General features: G+C 40.8%; 2 protein-coding genes across 2 annotated transcripts; one reads left to right on the top strand and one right to left on the bottom strand.

Annotated features, from left to right (window-relative positions):
- Positions 1-7,809: 7,809 nt before the first annotated feature.
- LOC117434143 (spermatogenesis-associated protein 2-like) lies at positions 7,810-12,252 on the bottom strand. Its single transcript, XM_034056736.3, has 3 exons — positions 12,054-12,252; positions 10,472-10,882; positions 7,810-9,990 (listed from the first exon to the last, which is right to left on the bottom strand). Exons 2-3 carry the CDS (start codon positions 10,796-10,798, stop codon positions 8,734-8,736), a joined length of 1,584 nt encoding a protein of 527 aa, XP_033912627.3. The 5' UTR covers positions 10,799-10,882; positions 12,054-12,252; the 3' UTR covers positions 7,810-8,733.
- A 297-nt stretch (positions 12,253-12,549) lies between these two features.
- Positions 12,550-17,747, top strand: LOC117433232 (E3 ubiquitin-protein ligase RNF114-like). Its single transcript, XM_034055323.3, has 6 exons — positions 12,550-12,848; positions 14,801-14,951; positions 15,169-15,275; positions 15,687-15,801; positions 15,892-15,999; positions 16,192-17,747. Exons 1-6 carry the CDS (start codon positions 12,712-12,714, stop codon positions 16,255-16,257), a joined length of 684 nt encoding a protein of 227 aa, XP_033911214.1. The 5' UTR covers positions 12,550-12,711; the 3' UTR covers positions 16,258-17,747.
- Positions 17,748-23,783: the final 6,036 nt, after the last annotated feature.

Raw genomic sequence — 23,783 nt, 5'->3', positions numbered from 1 at the left:
ACTACAGAATTTAATATTTTCAGTACGCAGATTAACATTCTAGTTCAAATACTTTTTCCTACCCTTAATTTCGATTTTGAATTGCTTATGTCAGCTTATTTAACTTTTATTAAAATCTATACAGAGCGGTCCTCTCTTCTATACTGGTACACAATTGTTAGTCCTACAATCTCACCAGATTGTCTAAGCTAAGCAGGGACAATTGTAAAAGATCAATGTGTCCCTTGCCCAGTGATATGGAGTTGCTTCCCAGCTTGTGGAGCCCTCAATGAGCGAGGCAGCAGAGAGAACATTCTGCAAGAATGAATGGAGAAGCTGAGACAAGAGGCATTTTTAAATTACTTTTCCATTTCCATTAGGAGTTTTAATTAGCATGCATTGCATGAAGCTCCAAGCAGATTACTGTAAAAGTGCTTCTATTCTCCTACAACCATGTCGTGGTACTGAAGGGAAAGCATATGTGACCTTAAAGAATTCTCAACTGTCCCTGATTTTGAGGGACCAGGCTCATACGCTTCGCTGTCCCAATCTCAAGACTTCTCCACTGACTGGAATGTATTAAGGATCTGTGGCTGTCATTTAAGCTATCAGTATGACTAGCAAGTTCAATAAATAAACAGTAGCAGGCTAAACTGAGCAACACAAATATACAGTGCAAGCAGAACTCTGTTCCTTTTTCTTGCTGGTATAGAGTATTAACGTAACCAGCATGAGACATCATCACCAGGTATCCCTAGTCACCACAAGGAGAAAGGAAAAGGATTGTGCTGCTTAAAGAACTGCAGCTCTTTCCCAGATGGTAGAAAAGATTTAAAACGCTTAAAAAATGAAGCAGAAATGAAATGCACATCTTCGGTGACATAAAATACCCTACACATGGAATTACAGCGTGTAATCTCTAGTAATTCCTGATGAGCTCTCCAGTTGGAAATACACAGTAGTAAGCAGATTTCTGAAGTTCTTAGGCACTCACAGGAAGGGGGTGCGGGCTGTTGTCTGTGCCACAGAGCAATCCAGTTGACTGAACCGTCATGCTGGCCTGAGGAAACGTAGATCACCAAGGGAGAGAAACCCTCTGAGCTCTGAACACAACGCCAGATGGCCTTTCATTTCTTTGATTCCACTTTTAAATCACATCCCATTTGATTTAGCTTCTATCTTATTCATTTTACCCAAATAAATATTAACATTTGAGCAAGGATTGCTTACTAGTTTCGATTCAGGGTCCTAGTGACCCTTGGCCTGTTTGTTCTAACTATCTACAAGACTGCCTTGACTGAAGTGAAAGACATTTAAGGAATAGTACCGGAATTTATTTAGCCGCCAATCATTCCAAAGGTGATCAAACTGAAGACTCAAGTGCAAGTGGAAGTATTTCATAATATTTGCAAATCGGGACTCTATAGCAGTTGCCCAATTTGCAGTCATGTCATTTAGTTGCTGTTGCATACTGACACATGCTGTTACACACTGTTGGCCTCATACCACAGGGAAAGTAGAGTAGCCATCATCCACTGAAGATGAGCTGACTTTGCGATCCAGCCTAGCAGCATGCATCTACCCTCCTGCCTGCAACGATGTTAACTAAGCAGTAAAGCGTCAATCACATACAGTTAACAAGATATTGGTTAGAAAGCGGGGTATTTATATGAGGGATAAAGTTGATAAAGTGGTGAATGGGTGAGTGTCATTAGGAAGAAGAAACTCTGAATTATTAGAGCACAGATTCACCCCTTTGAGATCCCCTTTAAGACTTTTCTAAATTGTTATACATTAAGAATGCCACTGCCAATTTCCATTAATCATATGCCTCTCCATAGCAAGTTATTGACTTTAAGACAGGACAACAAGCAATTGGCTCCTGTGGATTTGGTCACTGTGGTTTCTTTGATGAAGCCACAGTTTATATTTCAACTGGAAAATGAATCAATAAAAAGATCATAGCATGGCATGATTGAAATGTTGGAATACTTCAAAAAGAATCCAGGAAATGAGGCAAATAAACAAGCAAAGAAGCCATCAACAATGTACATTAGGATTGGTGTTCCGTCACACCTTCATGCACATGTCTGGACCCTTAGCACCTTTCATGTCCCCCTATCTGTCCCCATATCTACATGATGAACAAGACAGTCACCTTGAATTTTCACAAATCCGATACTCTTATCCATCATCTAGACCTCTTGAATTGCATGTAAGTATAAAGTGATGACATTTTATTTTTAAAATGTTTATGACTATGTGTACTCTCCACATGTGTATGCCCAGGTTTCAACTCATACCTCACGCTGGGACTAAAAAGTACTTGCAGGACTTGCATCTGAAGCTGCCTTTGCAAGAGATCTTGCCTCTATATAGCAATCCGGATACTGAATGGGTTAAAAAGCACAAAACCAGCAAACCAGCAGCTCCAGGGATTTCAATCAGGGCACTGATTATACACTCTGAATGTGCTTTCTGCCAGCAGGCCTCTCTGAACCTCTTCCACCTCACAGAGCACATGTCCCTGTTGTGATGTGCAGCCAGTTTGTATCCCGCATTGTGGAGCTAAGCCAGAGAGAGAACATGCAAATGTTTTTCGTGTTTGTTTATCGTTCTTCTTCATTCAACCTTGTTTGTTGGCTTTTTTCAGAATATCTGGAATATTCACAGAACAGCATTTCATAATAAAACAAATAACTTGAATAGGATCTGCCAGTAACCCAGCATGCAAGACTGTACTTTTCTGTAACCTAAGGGGTTTGCTACAAACCTACATACATATCAATGTCTCGTTGTTTCAATAACAAGCAGGGCACCACCACTGTCTTGAGAATTTTAAGGAGTAAACCTAATTAACCAAAGGCGTTTCAAGGGACAATGTACAAGGCTGCTGTCCATTTCTCCCATCACAAAGCAACTGATTCCAGAGTTCACAAAACAGCCATTGTTCTCCAGGGATGAAAATGAAGGAGCAATTAAAAAGCCCATCTTTGGCTTTTATTCATTATTTCACTGAATACTGGTAATAGGTTTTTACAGTACACCCAGCGCACCATCAGTTGTCACTATAGAATAGGTCAATTACAAAAAGGAGAGAACCCCTTTGTCTGTTTGAATGTCAGCCACCCATGCAGGTACAGCACAGGGATGATTTAGTGCTGTGAAAGGAGAGGGGCAGAGCAGTATTTTTTTAGCATTTTTGAGAATCACTCAAGTTGCCATGGGTTTTCCTTACACCTCAGAATCTATGACATAATGGCTTACATCATTTTTTTGCAACAGGTTGTGCAAATGAAGGTTCTACCTTGGGTGGAGCTTGTTCAAACTTGATAAAACTTTCCATCTGCTAAAAGATGTTACTTTCTCTGAAACCTGGTTGCCTGAGCGTGGTTAAAGAAATGATGAATATACTGTAGGTTATGAGAACCTAGTTTATCACAGTACTGACAACAGCATAGCTGAGTCTATATCCTGAAACATGGCAAGACACTCAGAATAAATTCATCAATTATTAGCTGTTCCTTTTCTTCAGTAGTGATCCAGGTTAATATAGCGCCTTTTAAAGTCCTTTAAAGTAGAGTTAGGTTTTCTTCCAAGTTTATTGAATTGTTTGGGTGTTTCAGCTGGATTTTACTTGAGAGCTGGTATTTTCAAGTTCTTCTTTGCTTCCCTTTCTCCTTCTAAACCAGCTATCTCACTAAAACAAACAGAGTGTTTTCTCATCAGTCAGCATTGCTAAGGTGGAGAAGTTAAGTTTACACAATACCCCAAATTGCCAAATACGTACAATGGCTCTTTGTCCATTTTTATGTTTGTTGTTTGACTTTTTTTTTTTTGTAATGATTCCTAAATACTTCATTCTCACTTCTGTTTGTCTATATTTTATTGGTACAGAATGAAATCTTCTATGAAGTTTTTTTTTTTATTATTTTATTTTCTAGGACACTGCTATGTATAGAATTAATGTGTAGTAAGGCTGCCTTTTTTAGCCTCTGGGACAACATGAATGTGGTCAAGTCACTTGATTTTAGTTTTTTCTCTGCATTTAGAAATCAGGAGGAAGAAGATTCTTCTTTTCTCATGATTTCTCTTCAAGCCAGGTCTGACTGTGAACCTGTGACAACAGTTTCCCATCCAGATTTTTGCAGTGTACAGAATCTGTAATAGTAGTGCTCATTTACACCTGCTGCACAGAAGACAATGTCAAAGGCAGCCCCCCCCCCCCCCCCCCCCCCATGTCTAATCCAACACGTACAGTACATAGATCTGTGATTGTTTCCTGGGAAGTTTGCCAAAGACCCATAAGCCTTATATATGGATTGATCATTACTCAGCCTACTTCATTTCAAAGTGGCCTCATCCTGTAAGACATTATTAAAAGTTATGTTCTGGTTATCTTTAAAAACTTCTTCTTAATTAAAAGTGCAGAGTCGGGTAGTACTGTAAGTATTACTGCCAAATTCACTGTCATTCTCCTGTTCCTTAGGATACACTGCCCTCTGGTGGTGACTCCTGACACAGAAGATTTTTAAATGTTCCTTTATAAGTTAATTCGTCACCCCATCGAACAGAACAGAATTAACTTAAGAATGGACCTGAAATCAGATTCAAATGAGGTTTGAACAATGGGATTTTAAGAAAGTTTCAGAATACAGGGGGCTATTGGTAAACTGTGGTTTTATTGAAGGCAATATACCTAAACAGGTTCCTCACACAGGGTCCCTAAAATGGCACTCAACATGCTCAAAGCAGCTCTCTGCTGGGGAAGTCAGAGAATTGCAAGAACACATTATTTGCACTGGACAATTTTTATTCATTTGGGCTAATTAAAGGAATGCCTTAGAAAACCAAAGTCATACAGTAAACAAAAGTAACTCAATTGCACTTATAATTTCTAAAGTGTTTGTCTTCAACTTCGTTTATACCCAGTATAAAGATCGAAGAAAAAAATAAAATTAAAAAAAAAAACCTGAAATGTCTACAAATGCATAAAAAGCTCAGAAGATGCAATTTTGATCTTAGTGTGTTCAATGTGAAATGACCAGCCCATTCCAGCTGCAATAAAATAAAAGCTGCTTAATGTTTGAATGGTGCTCAACATTGGTGTTCATACTTCCAAGGAAGTATGTATCAACTGTTAAAAAATGCAGTTTTGGGAATTACGGAAAAGGGTTGAGCAATGTATACCTGTGACAAACAGCAGCAGCCAGTTCCAGTAAAATATCTAAAAAATACTTTTTTTCAAATAAACACATATTTTCCCTATGAAAAAGAAAACTGAATTGTGCCCTTATTGCAAAACATATACAGACTACAGTATGTAGGTATATGTCTCTAAAATAACCATTCATAAGGGATGTGCAACATAGTTTAGATTTCTATGGAATATAGTATATAAAATTACATTGTATTTAATTAAAAAGAAAAGTTTTATTCTTACCGTTGCATAACCATTCTTTTCTCGTCATCAGGTAATGAACTCACAATGCACTAAGAATCCGATCAACGGATTTATTTCACACTGGGCTGAATAATGTAGATTAAGACAAGATAGACACATGTTTTTGTAGTGTTTTATTCTTGGCATTGTATTATAAAAATGGTTATTCACCAACAAATTACTTGGCTATTTTCCCCAAAATAAACCCAGCTTTATCAGTCTTTGTATCTTATGTACAGGGAGCCTTAATTGCTTTGCCAGACATGTTAGGGTGCAGGAGTATGTGCAATGATGAAGGGGGGTCACTTCAAGAAACTACGAGTTTTCAATGTGTACAACACCAACACTAAATACCACAAATAAAGTACATCCAACCAAGAATCAATTTAAACTTCCACAGGTTTAAGTTTAACACCCCTCATGGGGTCAGCCCCAAAACTGATTTGGGTTGTCAACACACTCTCACCTATTTAAATTACTAAAAAAAACTGGAAACAAATCAAATAAATCAGACATTTCTTTTACAGGGATGGGTTTAATTAACTGGGTCTTCAGAAGACTTTCTTTCTTTCTTTTTTAAATACAGAAAATGGCTCAAACAATCAAGTGTCCATCAGATTACAGCCCTCGGATTTCATTATTTTACAAACACAGATCAATTCTAATACCAGCCAGAGGCAGCGGGTAATAAGAAGCTACTGTAATCAACTTCCTCTATTCTCTGCAATTTATCCACCATCTGAACTTTCCCAAAACTTTTTTTAAGGTAACCTTTCTGTGCCTCTAGTTCACAAAGGTATTGAATGCATTATTCTTCAGCTCCATCTAGATGGTACCAGAGATGACCGTATCAAACCCAGTCTTGCGGACTCAGCACAAAGTCAGTTTGTCATTGAGACTACAAACTTCCGGATGTTAATACTTGCTAAATAACCCAACTGTTGTTTCCACAATGCTTATGCATCAAAGGATCCAGCAAGGTGAGTAAACCCATATAAAAAAGGGTCAAATCGTGAATATAAAATAATATAAATTGATATGTACAGTATGCCTCCCAAAGTCTACTTTTGAAACTCAGATCAGGCCCAGAAACAATCCCAGACATCAATGGGTCAACAACTACAATTGAGCAAACTTGAAAACTCAAAGTTGATTTTTTGTGAAGAGTTGCAGTGTTGTTCTTAATCATATTTTTGTAGATTATTTTTGGTATTAAACTCCAGCCAAGAATTTATAAAATAAAGCTTGGGTTGGGAACTTCAACAACTAGTAGTATCAAATGTATTTGACAGGGCAGTGCCACAAGTGGGTAAAATGTTGCAAACAACACATCCCATGAACACAGCATGCCTAGGAGATACCATCCAACAAGATTTATTGGTGGCAAGTCCTTGCAATTGCTTCTGATGGTACACTGGAGCAACGGCAAACCCATTTTTTCAAATCCTGCCTTAATTTGCAATACCGGAGCTGAACTGCTGAAAAGAAAGACTTGTTTGATTGTAATACTTTGTGGGTTTTCTCAAATGTGTATTTCTGAGATTTGATTTCCCAAAACAGCACAGGCAAGAAAGAAGACTGCATGGATAGATCAAAAGGTGCCCTTGTTGGGAGCTGGCGTTGAAGCCTGAATGTAGAAAGTTATTAAATCGATACAGGCTTTGGTAGTAACTGGGAATTATATGGATTAGCTCATATGGTGGAAGTTTTTCAAAGTATTACACATGTGTTATGGTTTCAAATAGTAATGACAGAAAACATTTTAAGCAAGCTGCACTACAATTCTGTATTTGTAATCTAGATGGTCAAAGCCATGACACCACACCAAGGCTCCTTATAAAAATGTACTAGTCAAAAACCTCATGGGTGCAACCAGGGTCCTGTTTATCTCCATTGGACTTCCCTGGATTTTGAACTGGTACGTGTTCCTAGCTAGGGGCATCTTTGATGCTTGTGCCCATGCTTTGATTCAACTCAATGCATGCCACCACACACTCTAGAGCTCTGTAGTACCACCAGAGCTACTCAAAAGCTGCTGTCTTTTGCATGACCTAACACTCTTATTTGTGCATTCACCAATCTAGACAAATGGTGGAAAAAATAAACAAAAACAAAGCAAAAATAAAAGACTGGCTTGTTCCCTATTTTTCAGCAGTATTGTACAGTATAGAACCATGACTTAAAGTTCTACTGGCATCTAATGAACAGCCACAGCACTCCACCTTATTCTGTACAGAAATCCCAAGCTAACTCATATTTCCCCAGTTTGTTTTGCATAGAGGCTTTTGGATTCCACTTCCTGCTGCAGAAAACAAAATGATTAAAACTTAAGTGGGGGAAAGATTATAGGAGCGATGGAAAAAAAGGCAACGACAACACAGTAAACGTTAAATATTAAACAAGTTCCCATTTTATACTATATATCATGAACTTCCTGTGACACACAGGTATTCCTGTCACAGTAACAGTCAAGCCACTTTGGGCTTGCATCAAGTTAACAATAAAACTTAAGAAAATCAAGTAGATAAAAAAAATATTTAAAGGTCAAGTTGACAAACGACTTGTGCCTTCATCCGTGTAACTGTATATTTTTTTTGCTTAAACAATTACATACCAAGCGTTCAGTTCATTGCTTACTTCCTTCAGGTCAAGGCCAACTGGGTGTGCTAGGAATTCAGAGGTCTCAAATTAAATTGGTAGTACAATAGTACAGTAGTACAATACATCAAGAAGCTTGTGTTGAGAAAGGTGCCTCAGCCCAGTCAAAGCATAAAGAAAGATCAAGAAATCCAGTGTAATGATTTACCATGGTTTCTGTTCAGTACCAAATAGCAGATTGGTAAGCTTGTAAAACTGTGTTACTGTGCAGATAACTTCATGGATGTTACAGTAAAGCTTATGTTTGCAAAAGAAGCTGCATTTTTTGTTCTTGTTACTGCAAAGGAAAAAATAGTGTCAATGGGTTCTCAAGTTGAATTCAAGACTATATATCCGGTACATATCAGAGATTCTGATGGTATAATCGCAAGCTCATGTGTACAAATGGTTACCTAAAATTAAAATGGAAGCTACTTCTTACATTAAATCAACAGATGAGTCTGGAAATACACTTTAGCTGAAGGTTGTGAATACAGCTCAATTAGCCTTGCAAGTAAAATGATTTGACAAGTTTTCCAAACAGGTAGGAAAGTCTGGTAACAGTATGGGGTAAGCATGAAGATTATTTGCCTGGCTTCCTTGGTAATGACATCCCCTGAAGGACATGAAGATCCAATACACCACTTTAACAAGTGCCTAGAGTAGTACGCGTCCTATCGATACACCAGGTGAGAGATGGAGCTGCATTTGTAGTTAAGATGGTTGTTCGGCACAAAATTATGGGGTGTGTTCTTACGTCCACAGGAGTCTTTAGCATAGAGGGTCATGCAACTGTCACAGGACACCTTGGAGCATTGCAGACATGTGTGGGAGGCACCTGGCTTGTTACAGAAGCCGCAGCGCGAGCCATTGCTACTGCTGCTGGCGGTGCTGACCTTACTGGGCAAAAGCTTGGAGTTGGACTGGGGCTTGTCTGGGAGTTGGGACTGGGTGGGAGTGCTGGAATAGACGTACAACTTCTCTTTACCAGACAGGTACCCCTCGCTGGGACGTGAAACTTTGGGGAAGTCCTGGAGCCCACAGCATGGGGAGTGCTCTCCTGCGTGGCAGCTAGGACACAGGATCATATCGCACTTCTGGCAGGCGATGACACTGGTGCTGCCCACACCACAGCCTTGGCACTTCACATTAACAGATGAGGCAGCAGGGCTCTTGGCTCCCCAGTTGTCTCTAGGGTCCCTGCTCTGCTGCTTCGAAGGCAGACGATAGCCGCCACCTCGGTCTGTGTAGAGGTCGATTTCATCAAGAGAGGACAGGTGGTAGGAAGAGTACGAGGAAAGAGGAGGCGGCTCTGTAGGGGCAGATGTGACAGGAAAGAAATCGGCCACAGGGCTGTAAGCAGGTCCTGTCGCAGACAGCAGAGAGGGTGTGGGTCGAATGATCTCATCCTGCTGGTCCTCCTCTGCATCCACAAAGAGAGTCTCCTTGCGGAGGCTGAGTGTGGTCATCAGAACCGGCTTTCTGGAGGGCTGCCAGTGACCTGCACCATCTGTCACGTCCACTGATTTGTAGGGCCGTCCCGCTCGCTGCTTCAGGTAGGCCCGCTCACACTCAGGGCGGCGTACAGTAAGCCGAGACACCTCCCCCGTCAAGGCCTCTCTGCGACGCAGGGTGTCAGCACAGCCTCTGGCATCTTCGCGACTTACTCGACGTATCTCAACAGCCTCCACCTCCATGTCTAAGGAGCCCCCACCCGCTTGTGCCACCAGCTCCTTCAGCAAGCGGCACTCCATCTGTGCCAGGAACAGCTCAAAGGCCATCTGGCGTAACTGAGCTATCCCACCACTAGGCTCTCGGGCATGGAACTGTAGCTCCTGGTCTCGTGAGTAACCCATGGAGCGCAGCAAGGAGCGAAGGTCTGAGTCACACAAAGCTGACTGCAGGCAGTACACATAAGGGCCAGTAAAAGTCTAGAAGGAACAGAGGGGAAGAAATAAAAATACATTTTGAAAGTGCTGAGAGCGAGAATAGGTCTTAGAGAGGGAGGGAGGATTGTTAAAGGTCAGTTTACATTAAACAACTGCCAACAATTGCTGCAAGCAATGACTTATTACTGAATTTGTTACTTAAGTTACAGACAGACTTGTACACATACAAGTTCTTCCCTCATGTTTTTCTCTGTAGATTTCATTCTTGTGAAACCATTTTTTAAACATGAATGTAACTAACATGTCTCATTTGATTGACATCCCTTAACCCTAAACACAAGATCATCCTCTATCTAAATTTTTCAGCTTTTATCGGCAGCTGGTTTCCACATTTTCCCAACAGACCAACTTGTCTCCCACTCCCTGAACTTCAACCATTAGGAAATCCTGCCTCCCAATCCCTTATCTCTAACCACTAGGCTACTTTGCTTCAGTTTTATTTTTGCTGTGCAGTACCACATACCTTAATGCAGCGGAACTCTTTTTTCCAAGGGTAGAGCAAAAGGTTGGTGCAGATGGTTTCCAGTGTATTAAAGGCTGTCTCCAGCGCTTGCAAGCTGGAGCTTCTCAGTGTGCGCAGTGCATTCTCTGACACTTCATAGAAGCGAACCAGCTGGAAACGGTGAGCTGGATCGACCTGGTGGAGACTAAGTAGTGCTGTGGCGGCCGAGCAAAGACCGGCCTCGTCCACCCCTTGATGCTGTCCTCCTCTTCCTCCCCCCACCTCCAGCCGACACTCCAGAGATTGCACATACTTCTTCAACAGGTCCTCTCGCAGCTTTGAATCCATTAGGGGCCCCAGAGATGGTCACTGCACACCTCTCATCCGCCCGGATTCTCTGCCTACGAATAACTTCATGCAGCAAGAATCTAGCTGCAAGACACAAGAAAAAAAACAGTAGGTCTATAAATATTATTATTTTCATTGTTTTTTTTCTATTCTGTACTATTTATTATTATTTTTGATTACTTGTGGTCATTTGTTTCTTGAATGTTTTCCTTTCCCCTGTGCAGCATACCAAAACAAAAAAAAAAAAAAAAAATGCATTTAATTAACTATAACCGTATAATTCTACCACGCTAGACACAGGCTATAAGATGCCAGGCCAGCAAGATGCATCCAGAAAGACAGACATTCTGAATGGAAATCTTCAGCAGAGTAATTTGGAGAGCACAAAAGCATCTGCCCAAGGAGTCCCCATTATATGCAGTAAGCCCTATCCTGGCTGAAACTACTGTAGCTTAAAACAGATGAATACAGCTTTTAAACATTGCAAAATGTATGTTGTCAATTAATCCATTTGCTTCAAGACAATAAGTGAGTGGGCAGCTCTTGATTGTCATATTGGCAGGCATGTTTGTGTCTAATGCTTATATGGATATACTAGAATATCTACTCTTTGTAACGAAGGAATGCAGCCAGCCCATCGACAAGCAAGCTTATTCACAGTATTATTCACAGTACACGCCCCTCAATCATTGTGCAGATCGACGATACTCTGTTGACCAAGTTCTTTTCCGCCGCGCACAGGAGTACCGGGGAGACGCCAACAAAAATACGAGACGTTCATTTTCCCGTGATATTATTGCATCGCTGTTGTAGAACCAACAACATGCACGTTGATATGTAGTAGTAAATCTGTATTTTTAAATGAGATCATCTCTACAGAAGCGACAGAGGGGCAGGTTCCGGTTGTCAGTCCTTTCCTTCCCAGACACTGGGAGGGTGAGACCCATTCATCCAAAATAATTCATGAGCGACGAGTAATCATTAATGCGAGGTAGCAGGTCCAATCCCCTCATATTTAACTAAAACAAAACTGAAACTCGCTATTTTAAATCCTCGGTTTGCCTCACTCGGGCCCCACCAATAAATACACCTCGCTCAGACAAACCATTTACAAATATAAAATGGATACTGAAAAACACGCGGCCCCGGCTCTCAGACTATGGCTGCTACGAGCCGGTTTTCTAAAGTTGGACACATTTCGCTAGAATGAGAGAAGCTGTTTTGAGAAGACGCCACACTAAACTCAGCACCTTACCTTCGCATTCTGCTGGAAATTCCCAATACCTCTCACGCATGCGTGCGCCATCCCGTAAAACATCGGCAGCGCGCTCCGGGAAATAGCCAACGGGAACGCGCGAGGTCGAAAAAGCTAAACTACTAGTTTGGTGCATGAGCTTCTATTATTGCTAAACCAATACTTACTATTACCATTCAAAATGGTTTTAATAACGACCTTCTGACCGTAGGCAAAAATATAATAGCAAGTCTATGATAACAACTACAAACGATTATTATTATTATTATTATTATTTAAATGAAAATACATAAGTATGGGAAACCACACCACCTATTGAAAACAGTAAGGTAAATACTGTTTTTAAAACCTTATGTGAAATAGTCCAATGGTCTAAATAACCATGCTTTTTGCACCATCTATTTGACCTGGGGAATAGCTATTCTGAAGCCTCGGTACCAACAGAGTTGTCAAGACAACAAAAGCAAAAATAACTTAAGATGCCACATGTAACCCAATACTGTCTCAAACCAAAAAGTGGGATTAGCACTCATGAGTGCCAAGTTTTCTCTGTCTGGGACTACTGGTGCCGTCGCCCTCGCTCCTCCTACAGCCGGCTTGACGCTCTGACGCTAGAATATTGTACACGGAAAAGGCAGATCAGAATCGGCAGTGAGAAATGGCGATGTTTCGGAGCTTGGACTCAGGGTTGAAAAAGACGAGCGGTGCAGAAAGCGAGAGGGACATATCAGAATTCGTCTGCCCCGTATGCCTTGAGATATACGATCGCCCTATGACCACACAATGTGGTCACACGTGAGTGAACACATTTTATCCTCTTTTTTTTCCCTTTTTGCCCTCAGTAATAATGTTTCTATTTCGGTAGTTTTGTTTTTATTATCATCAATTCAGACGCTGTCTTCAATTAATTCGGGTTGAATAGATTATACTTAAAATGATCTAACAAAATCGCTGCACGCCGATTTTAAGTCAGCTGTGCATATTCTTTTTTAAATGTTTATTAATAATGACAAGTCACCTGTTAAAAACGATCCCTATTTGGTACTTTCGCTTTTTGTTTACATGAGGAGCGAAGTTGCACGATGGGATTTGTAGTTTATAGGCACTCGTGGTGACATAAAATGGATAGTAAGTGGATGGTCTTTAGGACTACATGTCACAGACATCATTGCTAGCGTTTTGTTATGCTCTTAACTTTCAATTCCCGTTTACCTACGTGAAACAGAAAAGGTTTCTATTCCCGGTTTTGGGTTTAACTAGCTATAAATGCATATACATTGTGAATAGCCATGTAATAGTTACATTTTGCTACAATATATAAAGCTTTATTTAAAAACAAATGTTCTGCGGGCGACGGAGAAATATATACGTTGATAACTGTTATGTTATATGTTTTTTAAAAAAAATGTATTTAATCATTTATTATTGTTACTAATATTTTATTTTCAAAATCTCACAGTCCAAGACAGCATGTATTAGGTTGCTATAAATGGTATAGTTTTGGACGCTGGGATGTCCGACCTAGACCAAACAACTTTGTTTTGCTAGGAATGTGCGGTATGGGTATGGGTGGGGTGTGGGTAGCAGGGCTGTCAAAAACCGGTTAGGCCAAGGAAGTAATGCAGGGAATGAGAGCGTTGAGAGTGGGCAACTAGCAACACTATTCTGAACTACAAAACAGAGATGTCACTCTGGTCAAGGTTAAATCCAAAATAACGAGCTGAGACTGTCTAGGGCAGAGGTGCCTAATTCTAGTCCTCAGGATGCAGGATCCTTCAGGTTTTCTGGGTATCATTAAATAATAAACTGATTAAGACCTGGAAGGATGTTACGTTGGTTCAGTTAGGTAATTTTAGGGTACTGGGAAAAAGGCAGACTTAAAATGTGAAGGTGGTTAGAATCAAAATGTTTTACAGACAACACGGTTTGCACGGGGTATTTTCTTTTGTTTGTTGTGCTTTTCAGTATATAGTTCAGTGTTTTACAAAGCTTTTAGATAAGGTGCCGTCCTATGTAACCTGCCGGTATATTTTTCAAAGCACTCCTTCACATTTCTGATAATATTAGCAAAGTCATCATCACAAAGCTTTTGGTGGTCTGATGTATGGCTAATCCTCATATCACAATAATCAGACATACGCAGCTGTTATCTGTAGTGAAGTGGATTGAATATATGTTGTGCAATCCGTCCTTTACCAGTCCCTTCTGAACCAAGTCATTGGTGTGCACTGTACACAACACAAAAGGAAGTTGCATGAAGGCAGGTAATGTAGCTGTCTGACACGGTTTTGTTTAGTTTTTTTTTTTTTTTAATTCCCACTTAACAGCATCATCACCCTATGAATGTAGAGAAGCAGGTATGTGCAAGGTGATGGTATGCAGCATGTTTCCCATTGATTCTCTCATCTCTAACACTGGGTCCACGTTGATTCTTATTAACTCTTACCAATTCTTACCACTAAGCCTGCCCGCCTCTAAAACCACCCGCTCGTAATCCCAAGATCATGTTGCTTCTCAGCCAGTGCACGTTCCAGACCCATTGCCAGAAGGACTGCAGCACACTGCGCATTGGCCATGTCATACAGTATTATCCCCTTAGCAATGGCCACATGAACAACCCCTTTGAGTTTCTCTCACTGAAAACACTTTGAAAAAGCACCTTGTATGCACCATAGGTGCAGCCCTGTGGCACAGTGTTGCTCCACTCACCCCCACATAGTGGTGCTTCTTGCTGTTGCTCCTCCTAGGTTCTGCTCGAGCTGTCTGCAGGAGTGCCTGCGTCCTCAGAAGCCAGTGTGTGCCGTGTGCCGGACTGCGCTCACCAAGTGGACAGCCTCTGTCGGGCTGGAGGCCCACATTCAGAACTCCCAGGGCACCTGCAAGGGCTGTCGTGCACAGGTGAGCACCCCTGACAACCGCTTGTAATAGGCCTTCCATAGGGGAGCAGTGCATTCACAGGTGAGTACCACAGACTGCACACCGTCATACCCAAATACATAACATCTTTGGCACAAGGCAGTATCACAGGGAGATTTCAGTGCAGCACATTATGGAGAGAAAGGTATTTACAGTAATGGGTTTAATCTGTAATTCCAGTCTGGTTGTTCCTCGGCAGGTGTACCTGTCCCAGATGCGCAGTCACACTGCAGCCTGCCCCAAGTTTCAGGAGTACATCATGGAAGGGGTCAGCACAACTGCCAAATCGCAGCCTTCCCGACTCAGGTATGGAGCAGCTTTTTAAAAAGATTTTCCAAGGTTTATTTTAAATTCAGCACTTCTCTCTACCACGCATTCAGTAGCTTCATGTGCAAATAAAATGTCTGCCCAGAAAAACTGCAGGATGCAATCTTCTTACGGGTACAAACTTCACGTAAAATACAATTTCTACGCTGTCTTTATACAGATAGCTCTTACCATAGAACAGGGTGATCAGGGGCAGATTTGAATGTATGCTTAGTCTGAAACTACAGCATTTGAGAGTTCCAGGTGTTTTTAACATTGTAGGGTTTTACTAATAATACTTGAGTTTTTGCAATGTCACTTATGAACAATTGTCACTTGTGTTTTTGTATTTGCAATTGCAGGTGACTCACAATAAGCTATATTTCAAAAATCCTGTCCCTTCTCTTGCAGCGCTGTGCCAAACCGCTTCACCTTCACCTGTCCGTACTGTGGCTCCCAGAACCTTGATCAGGAGGGGCTAGTGGAACACTGCAATGCCCAGCACTCACGTGACCCACGCCAGGTGGTGAGTGAGCCCAGGTCGAGGGCTTCCTTTCATGACATCCTTTAAGTACAGTGGCACCGAAACCTATTTATTTTGTGTATTGTTCCCAAGGTGTGTCCAATCTGCGCTTCGATGCCATGGGGAGACCCAAACTACAAGAGCGCCAACTTCTTCCAGCACTTAAAGATGCGCCACACTTTCTCCTACGATACTTTTGTGGTATGCAGTTTTCATTCATTTTAATTCAGGATTTTTTTAATGCACTAGGTTTCTGTAGCTCTGATGGATTAGGTAGTGTCGCTGTGTGAGTGTTGTCTGTGGGCTGCAAATTGATGCCAATTTCCTTTCATGATATGCTGCATTCTTCAGAGTAGCCGAGTATCTCTTTCACACCCCCCTGTCTCCCTTCAGGACTATTCTGCAGACGAGCACGCTATGATGCAAGAGGCTCTTCAGCGCTCCATGCTGGACAACTAGTCATCTATAGGGGGCAGCGTGAGGTCTCGGATAACCAGTGCTGGCAGGGTTAACATGTACAGCGAAGGGAGGAGGATTCCTACTTGCTTCACAGCACTGTTCAATAAAGAGATCAATACAAACTGCATTCCAACCTATTCCCTCCCTGTTCCTTTGTGGGACAGACACAAAAGCACTGGTATGTGTTTTGCCCTTTTCCTTTACCATTATTAGAAGACATTTAAATAGGATCTACCCCTCTGAGCATGTAACCCTGTTTGCACACACTCTCTACGTCTGATGCAGGGGCAAGGGAATGGATACAGCGTGTACAGTATTGGTCTGAAGTATAAAGACTGTTAAAGAGTGTGTGCAAACAGTGTGTATGTTTGTTAGGATTAGGTCACAAAATTGAGGGTATCTTAGAATCAGAATCATTCTAACTTGATGATCATTTGCCTGGTGACGACGGGATACCTTAGGCAGAATAGGTTTGTTGAGAAAAGATATGCAACAGCATGTTCAATGCAATTGAAGTGCAAAGACTCTTCTTGGTAGAGGTGAAGCAGTGAGCAAGAATGAATTGTGACAGTGTGAGGATCAAGAACGCTGAAGATAACAAAGCCCCCTGAAAAATCCCATTGAGATCACATTATAATACCAGTGTAGTACTGTGCCCTGAAAGAACACTAGCACATACATGGATTAAGCTGCAATACTTCACTGCACACTGTTACTGATGTGCTACCAGAGTTTGTGTTAGTCGATCCTGTTGTGATTCCATACCTAAATGTGTTACCACTGTGGTTTATAGCATTGTAGCTGGCCATTGCTACCATTGTTTCTTAGTACAGAACCATTGCATATCCATTGAAGATTATTTGGTTAGAGAGGCTGTTGTAATAAATTAGATATGTACGTTTGTCCTCTAGCAACAGCTGCTTAGGAAGGCAGCATTTTGGAGAGTGCTAGAGTAGGGTTTTTTGCTGCATTTACAATGTACAAAAATAGCCGAAATTAGCCGTGTAGGCAGTCTTTTAGTACAGTCTCTAATAAACTGTGAATTAAAAAAACAAAAAAAGCATTCATGACCTTTTACTGGTAATAATCTTGTTAGAGCTTTAGAATTGTGTTTCCCTGTCATGAGAAAGCTACTGTTGTGTACAAGCGAGAGGAAAGTGCTGTATTATAGTGGTGCTCTTGTATATTGGATTGCCCTGTTCATGTTTCTAAATTACTCCTACATGACTGAATCCATACCAGACTACTGTGTGTTATACTTATGATGCATTCTACATATATGCTTGGCATATGTATTTTTTGTTTGTGAACCTTCCTCTATACTTCTTGTGTAAGGAAAGTACGTTTACCATGTATAGTAAAATAAATACATGGTAAATACAACAAAATTGGCTCTTTTTTTCAATCAATGAATACATAAATATATTCCCATATGTCATACAAATATGGGTCTTCCATTCAATTTAATAAAAGTATTGGTAATAATCAAATCTCCTGGAGCTGTGTCTTCCTGTCGGGCGACCTGGCTTCATGTGAACAGTGTGTCCACTCTTAGGCTATATCCAATTGACATTCTATTGAACTGATGGAAATGGTGACTCAATATTCATTCTTTACCACTTGAATGTGTCGGCCTTCTCTGGTCATGGGTGGTGACGTAGAAGACTTTTTTTTCCCTTAATCTGGGAAATAATGGAAACGATTTTGACGTAGTATTAGCTGACATTTCAGCAGACGGAGATGCATACAGACGATCACAAACCTGGAGACAGACAAGTAGAACTGCATCCGCTTTCAATTCCCATGGTTTGTAACAGCGGTTTATCATTTTTAGCATTGTTATTTGAATAATTAAAACACACTTTGTATTTACAATTATATGTTATTCTTCCTTTCATTAAAGGGGTCTAAAACATTGCATACAGGTTGGGATAGATTTGCACTTTCACATATTGTTCTACAGTTAAATGTGAGGTTTGATTTCAATTTTGTAGTGCTGTAGAAATCTCACCCACTGTGTATTTGCTATAATAAGTATGAGCCAAACTCTGAATCTGTATATTATAATGAATGATCTTATGAACTGTAAAATATTCATTCTTTTATTCTAAATTGTAAGAATGCAGTATTGTTTTGCACCCCCAGTGCCCTCAAACTATTGCATCTATTAAAAAATATCACCTTACAGAGTAGAATTTTCAAAGTCCCTTATAATTGATAACATTTTCGTAATATCCAACAGATGGCGGTCTTGCTGTACCAGTATCATGTTATAATAATTCATTTGAAGGAATCTTCACCTCTGAAAAAACCCACTAAGGAAAGACTGAGAAATAATTACAAGGCATAACAAAAACAGGCTGTGTTTCTTTAGGGAAACAAATTGACTTTACCTGGCACCTCCACATTAAAGTAAAATTAAATGGTCCTTTATGGATCCAGCAGGTGGCACTCTTCCTCCATTACTCTCTCTTTGTTGTTAGTTCTTCAAAGGAGAACATAATACTAGCTTTACTCCTCTTCTGTGCCTGTTCACAGGATCTGCTTCTCTGTTTAATCTATAAGGATAACCTGGACCAGACCTACTAGTACCCCAAAATAGTGTATTTGTATGACAGTACCAGGGGCCAAAACATGCCCAGCATGGACTATGCAGTAGCTACCCATTCTGGCATAGCTGGGGGTAGTGGAACTGCATGTTTCCTAGCAAATACAATATTCAAGACTACATGCATGTTCACATAGTCATCAATGTGTAGTACGTACAATCGGCCAATTGGTGATCAATGGCAACCATATAAGCTTGTAGGATTCTACTGCATGGAGCTATAAAAGGCTTAAGCCTGGCCTCTGCCATTCAAAGTAAAATATTAATGATATTATTTATTGAAATGCATGCAAAAGCAGTTGGATCGCTCTGAAACACCCAGAAACTTCAAAGGCAAAAAGCGAGGAGCCCTATTCATAAGCAGTTGGATCACTAGTTTCTGTGTTGGTCAAATCTGTTACCAGATGGGGTGATGGGATGGGATTTCTCTGTCTGCCAGTTACAGCTAATGTCCCCCTCTGTTTCTCACTCCTCCCCCCCCCCTCTCTCTCTTGCTCTTGTGCTTCTAGTTGTAAATAACTAAACCTTGACAAATGAAAGCTCTTTAATTATTTAAACCCCAAACCCTGAAATCAAAGCGAATGATTTATACCTGTGTGTAAGATTTGGAAGGAAAAGCTACTCAGCTGTGATAAATGGCCTCTTAAACAGAGCAAGGCTAAGACACACAGACAGCTTTGCTAACAGTGCCACTGCTGCATTTGTCAAACACTTCCAGACCCCTTTTGGGCACAGTGTAAGGTACTCTGGTGCACTTACAAACATTTCAGACATTTTTCACATGTACTAATTATTTTGTGAAGCTGTTTATACCGTAAAAGGTTGATCCACTGCAGGGAAGAGTGATTTGAAGACACGGTTTCTGATCTGCAAAGGATTTATTCAGGGTGTTTCTGTTCTTCATAGTAGAGCCTTGGGATCTATAATGGCCTCAATGTCTCTTCTGAAGCATGTCACTTTCATTGGCACCGGGTCTCTGTAACACCCAGCCTTGAATTCCAGCCCCTTGAGGAAAGGTCTCCTCTACTGTGGACTGGTGTTTCTTGGGTTTGCCATCCACATACTGAGCAGGGGGATTCTGTGGTGTGTAAGGAGTAAAACCAACCCTGTGGTTTAATATGTGGTTTTGTCTTTGTCACGTCAATGAACCTTAGGCTGACCGTGGATTGTGTTAACCCGGAAATAAAGAGAGGACCGTGGATATATCAAACTGAAAACATGGAGGACCCACAGATCCAATCATAAAACCAATCAGTTGATCATTTATAAAACCCTTGCACACATTTCCTTAGCAACCAAACTTTTATACATCAAGACATATCCCAACCCTATGTTAACAAAAAAAAAAAAATATGGATATTTTTTTTTCTCTCAACCATTTTGTTGCTCGTAGGCACAGCGCTGAGTAACAAGGAGACCAGTAAGAGCTGTATCCCTTCCAGGCAGGAAGGAAGTGTGTCCGATGAAATACGATAGCTTGTTTTCAGAATTACAAAACCGAAAAGATGTGAACAAATTGAATGGAAAATTAATAAAGTTTGGTGTTTCGCTTCTTTGATGAAAAGTTAAAAAGTGTGTTTCTTCCTGGGGCTCTGCAGAAGCAGCAATTATCGTTACATGAAGCCTGGGGCATTTATAATAGAGAAAGAAAATGAACCAACTTGCAGTTGTGTGCCACAGCCTAGCTCACTGGAGATCTGGATTCAATGGCTTTAATGGGCTCTGTTTGTGAACGATCAGTAGATCAAGGAGATATAAAAGTCTTTATATTTCATATCTAGTACACACTGGTATCTGCTTTCTGTGTGAAAGAGTTCTGGTGATCTCAGACAAGTAGCCACATGACAAAACACCCTGGCTGACTCCTTTCCAGGCAATTTTCCAGTGAAGGATTGAAGTGATGTAGAGATGAAACTCTTTCAGCTCTTTAGCTATATGAAGATTTAATTCCAGCCTCTATGGCAATCTGCAGAACACACATCACATTACACCTGGATTCTATATTATTCCTAGCCACCTACTGGAGAATGGAAATGTTACACAAGCCAGTAGAGTAAAAGGGGATCTGAGAGTCAGGTAGTTTAGTCCAGTACAGAGAACTCAGTATTGAGGATGTGAGAGCCTGGTAATTCAGTAAACACCCTGATGAAAGTTTCCCATAGCAAAAGCCCAGCAAAGTGTAATAAAGCACAGTGTAAGCATGGTAAAGCATAGGTAAGTATTGAAAAGACTAGCGAAGTATGGTAAATCATATTAATAAACATGAGAAATCAGGGAACACTATGGTAAATGCATAGTGTAGTGTAGTGTAGTATGGTAAAACAAAAGGTAAGAACTCAGAACTCTTTCAGTGCACGGTTGAAACTCTGATACACTGAAGTTAATGTACTGGGACTTAGCTATCCTCAATTCCTTAGTCTGTAGAAAACAGGAAGCATTTCTATCCACAGGAGCCCACCAACGCATGCCAGGTTAATCAATTCAAATGTTTGAACAGAAAAGGCTGGGGGGCCTCCCGACTTCAAGACTAATCATACACCACCACCCCTCTTCCGCTCTCAATTCCCTGTGTCCACCCGCCTCCCCTCTCTCTCCACAATGCCTGAAAGGCATGTGTTCTTATCTTTGATTTCACATGCCCGCAACCCCACCCCATGTACGATGAAACTCGCAGGCCTGTAGGACAAAGCGGCTTGTGTTCTTCTTTTAACCAGAGGGGGATTGGAGCTGAAGCAGTGGCTTTGTTCAGAGGAAGGCAACGTTCCGAACCTGACGGGCAGGTAAGCAAAGACTGGATCAGGTAACTGTCAATCTCCGGCAGCTTGCTTCAGCCAGGCATATTAAACCTACCTTACCATACGCTATGCCATGCTCATGCGTTGATACCCTCCTCATCACCACCTCAGTCCTAGCTAAACAGTGTAAATCAAAATGAATGTTGGTTAGACTGAAAGAAAAGTGAGAAGTTGTTTACTGACTTAAATGTAGCTGAATGTACTTTTTTTATCACATCATGTTAGGAACAACCTTACCACTTCCTATAGATCATATTTGTGACTGATTGAAAGATGAATTATTATTATTTATTTCTTAGCAGACACCCTTATCCAGGGCAACTTACAATTGTTACAAGATATCATATTATTTTTACATACAATTACCTATTTATACAGTTGGGTTTTTGCTGGAGCAATCTAGGTAAAGTACCTTATTCAAGGGTGCAGCAGCAGTGTCCCCCACCTGGGATTGAACCCTTAACCCTCCTGTCAAGAGACCAGAGCCCTAACCACTACTCCACACTGGTGCCCTTAATATGATGGACCACCTCCTGCAGTCTCCGGTCTAAAAGATGGCCAGTTGTCAAAGTGTTAATTATGTCAGGGCTGCTTTAATGGAGGAACTGATACAATTCCCAGAAGTTTCATTAAGTTTTACTTTTAGGAAAAGAATTTCCTGAATTAAAAAAATAATAATAATTGTGTAACTTTTTGAATGCTCTGATGCGAGGCCGATAAATATTAGCCTATTCAGGATCAACATTCTTTCCGCAAATGTTTAAAAAAGTTACATCCTCAAAAACTGACATTGTTAGCCAGATACCTCCAGAGTGTGTTTGGGGGGTCACGGTGGAATTAGCGGGCAACTGGGAAGGTGCTAAATTTTTAAAGCCCTCTCCAATTATTCATCCAAAAAAACAGTGCCGGGGATAGAATCGTCACAGCGAGGCTCTGGGCTATTATTCCATTAATTTTTCCATTTGAAATAAAGTCTCCCTTGATTTGGATCTGCGGGCTGGAAAGGGATATAATGTCCGACAGGGGAGACTGTGCTTTCAAAACATCATCTAATTATTGTGAGGCTGCCTCCCATGTTCACATCCCAGCAAAGCCCCTGGCCGTTTCTCTGCATTCATTTTCCATTTGAAACAAATCCCCCTTGGTTACCAGTGCTGGTGTTCTAGTGCTTCTTTTATGAGTTCCTATTAATAACTAAGAATTGTTGTTTTATTTCTAAGGCCCTGTCCACACTATGCCTTTAAACCGTATTAGTTGCCTTTAAACTGGCTTAAAAGTGCTAAATACGGTCAGCGTCTACACTATGCAGCTTTTAATACCGTACTCGAGAACTGGATTCGAGACCACCTCAGGGGGTAGTCTCGAGTCCGGTTCTAAATTAGATTGCATCAGGTAGTGCGGTTGTCAGAAGTGTGGATGCTGTAATACCACTAAATTTTTTGTCTACCCTCCAATATCCCAATATGCTTTCTGATATGTTTTGGTGCATGGGGACATTACACATACAGTACTCAGAACAGGCACCTGAAGGAGTTGAGAACGACTGTCAGTACTGCTGTACCATTTTTAGGCTTATGTTGTAAAATGGTGGATCGTGGAGTGACGTGGTCAGATGCCAAAATCAAGGCACTTATTGATATCTAGAGCGATTAAATTGTTCAAGGAGAACTTCATTTATGATAAAATGTATACTTGCACACACATAATCTTCATGCTAAGCAGTGCTATATCTTCCGTGGGCACGGGCTCCATATTTGCAAGGTTGTAAACAAACAGTGCATGGTGGGATACAATCGTATTAAGTCACACAGTCCATTGCGCTGCTAGGAACTGTAACCAAACTATTTTAATAGTGTTTGTACACATTAAGTCTGACTAAACATGAAATGGTACTTTAGTGTGGACGCCTTGAGCTGGATTAATTAAAACGTTTTTGAGTACGGTTCTCGAGATCGGTTATGTAGTGTGGAACTAAGTTTCAGTAAGACATCCATCAAACCTTCACTACCCATAGGTCATTAAGCCAATTAGAATAAAACATCTGGATAGTTCAAAAAAAAAAAAAACTCACTGTCCATCCCTCTAGACCTCAACTCAACCAATGCCTAACCATGCCGTTGTTC

This window comes from Acipenser ruthenus, chromosome 29 (assembly GCF_902713425.1).
Source record: "Acipenser ruthenus chromosome 29, fAciRut3.2 maternal haplotype, whole genome shotgun sequence".
Lineage (NCBI taxonomy): Eukaryota > Metazoa > Chordata > Actinopteri > Acipenseriformes > Acipenseridae > Acipenser > Acipenser ruthenus.
Note: the sequence above shows the minus strand (reverse complement) of the source record. Positions and strands in the feature narration are given on the sequence as shown.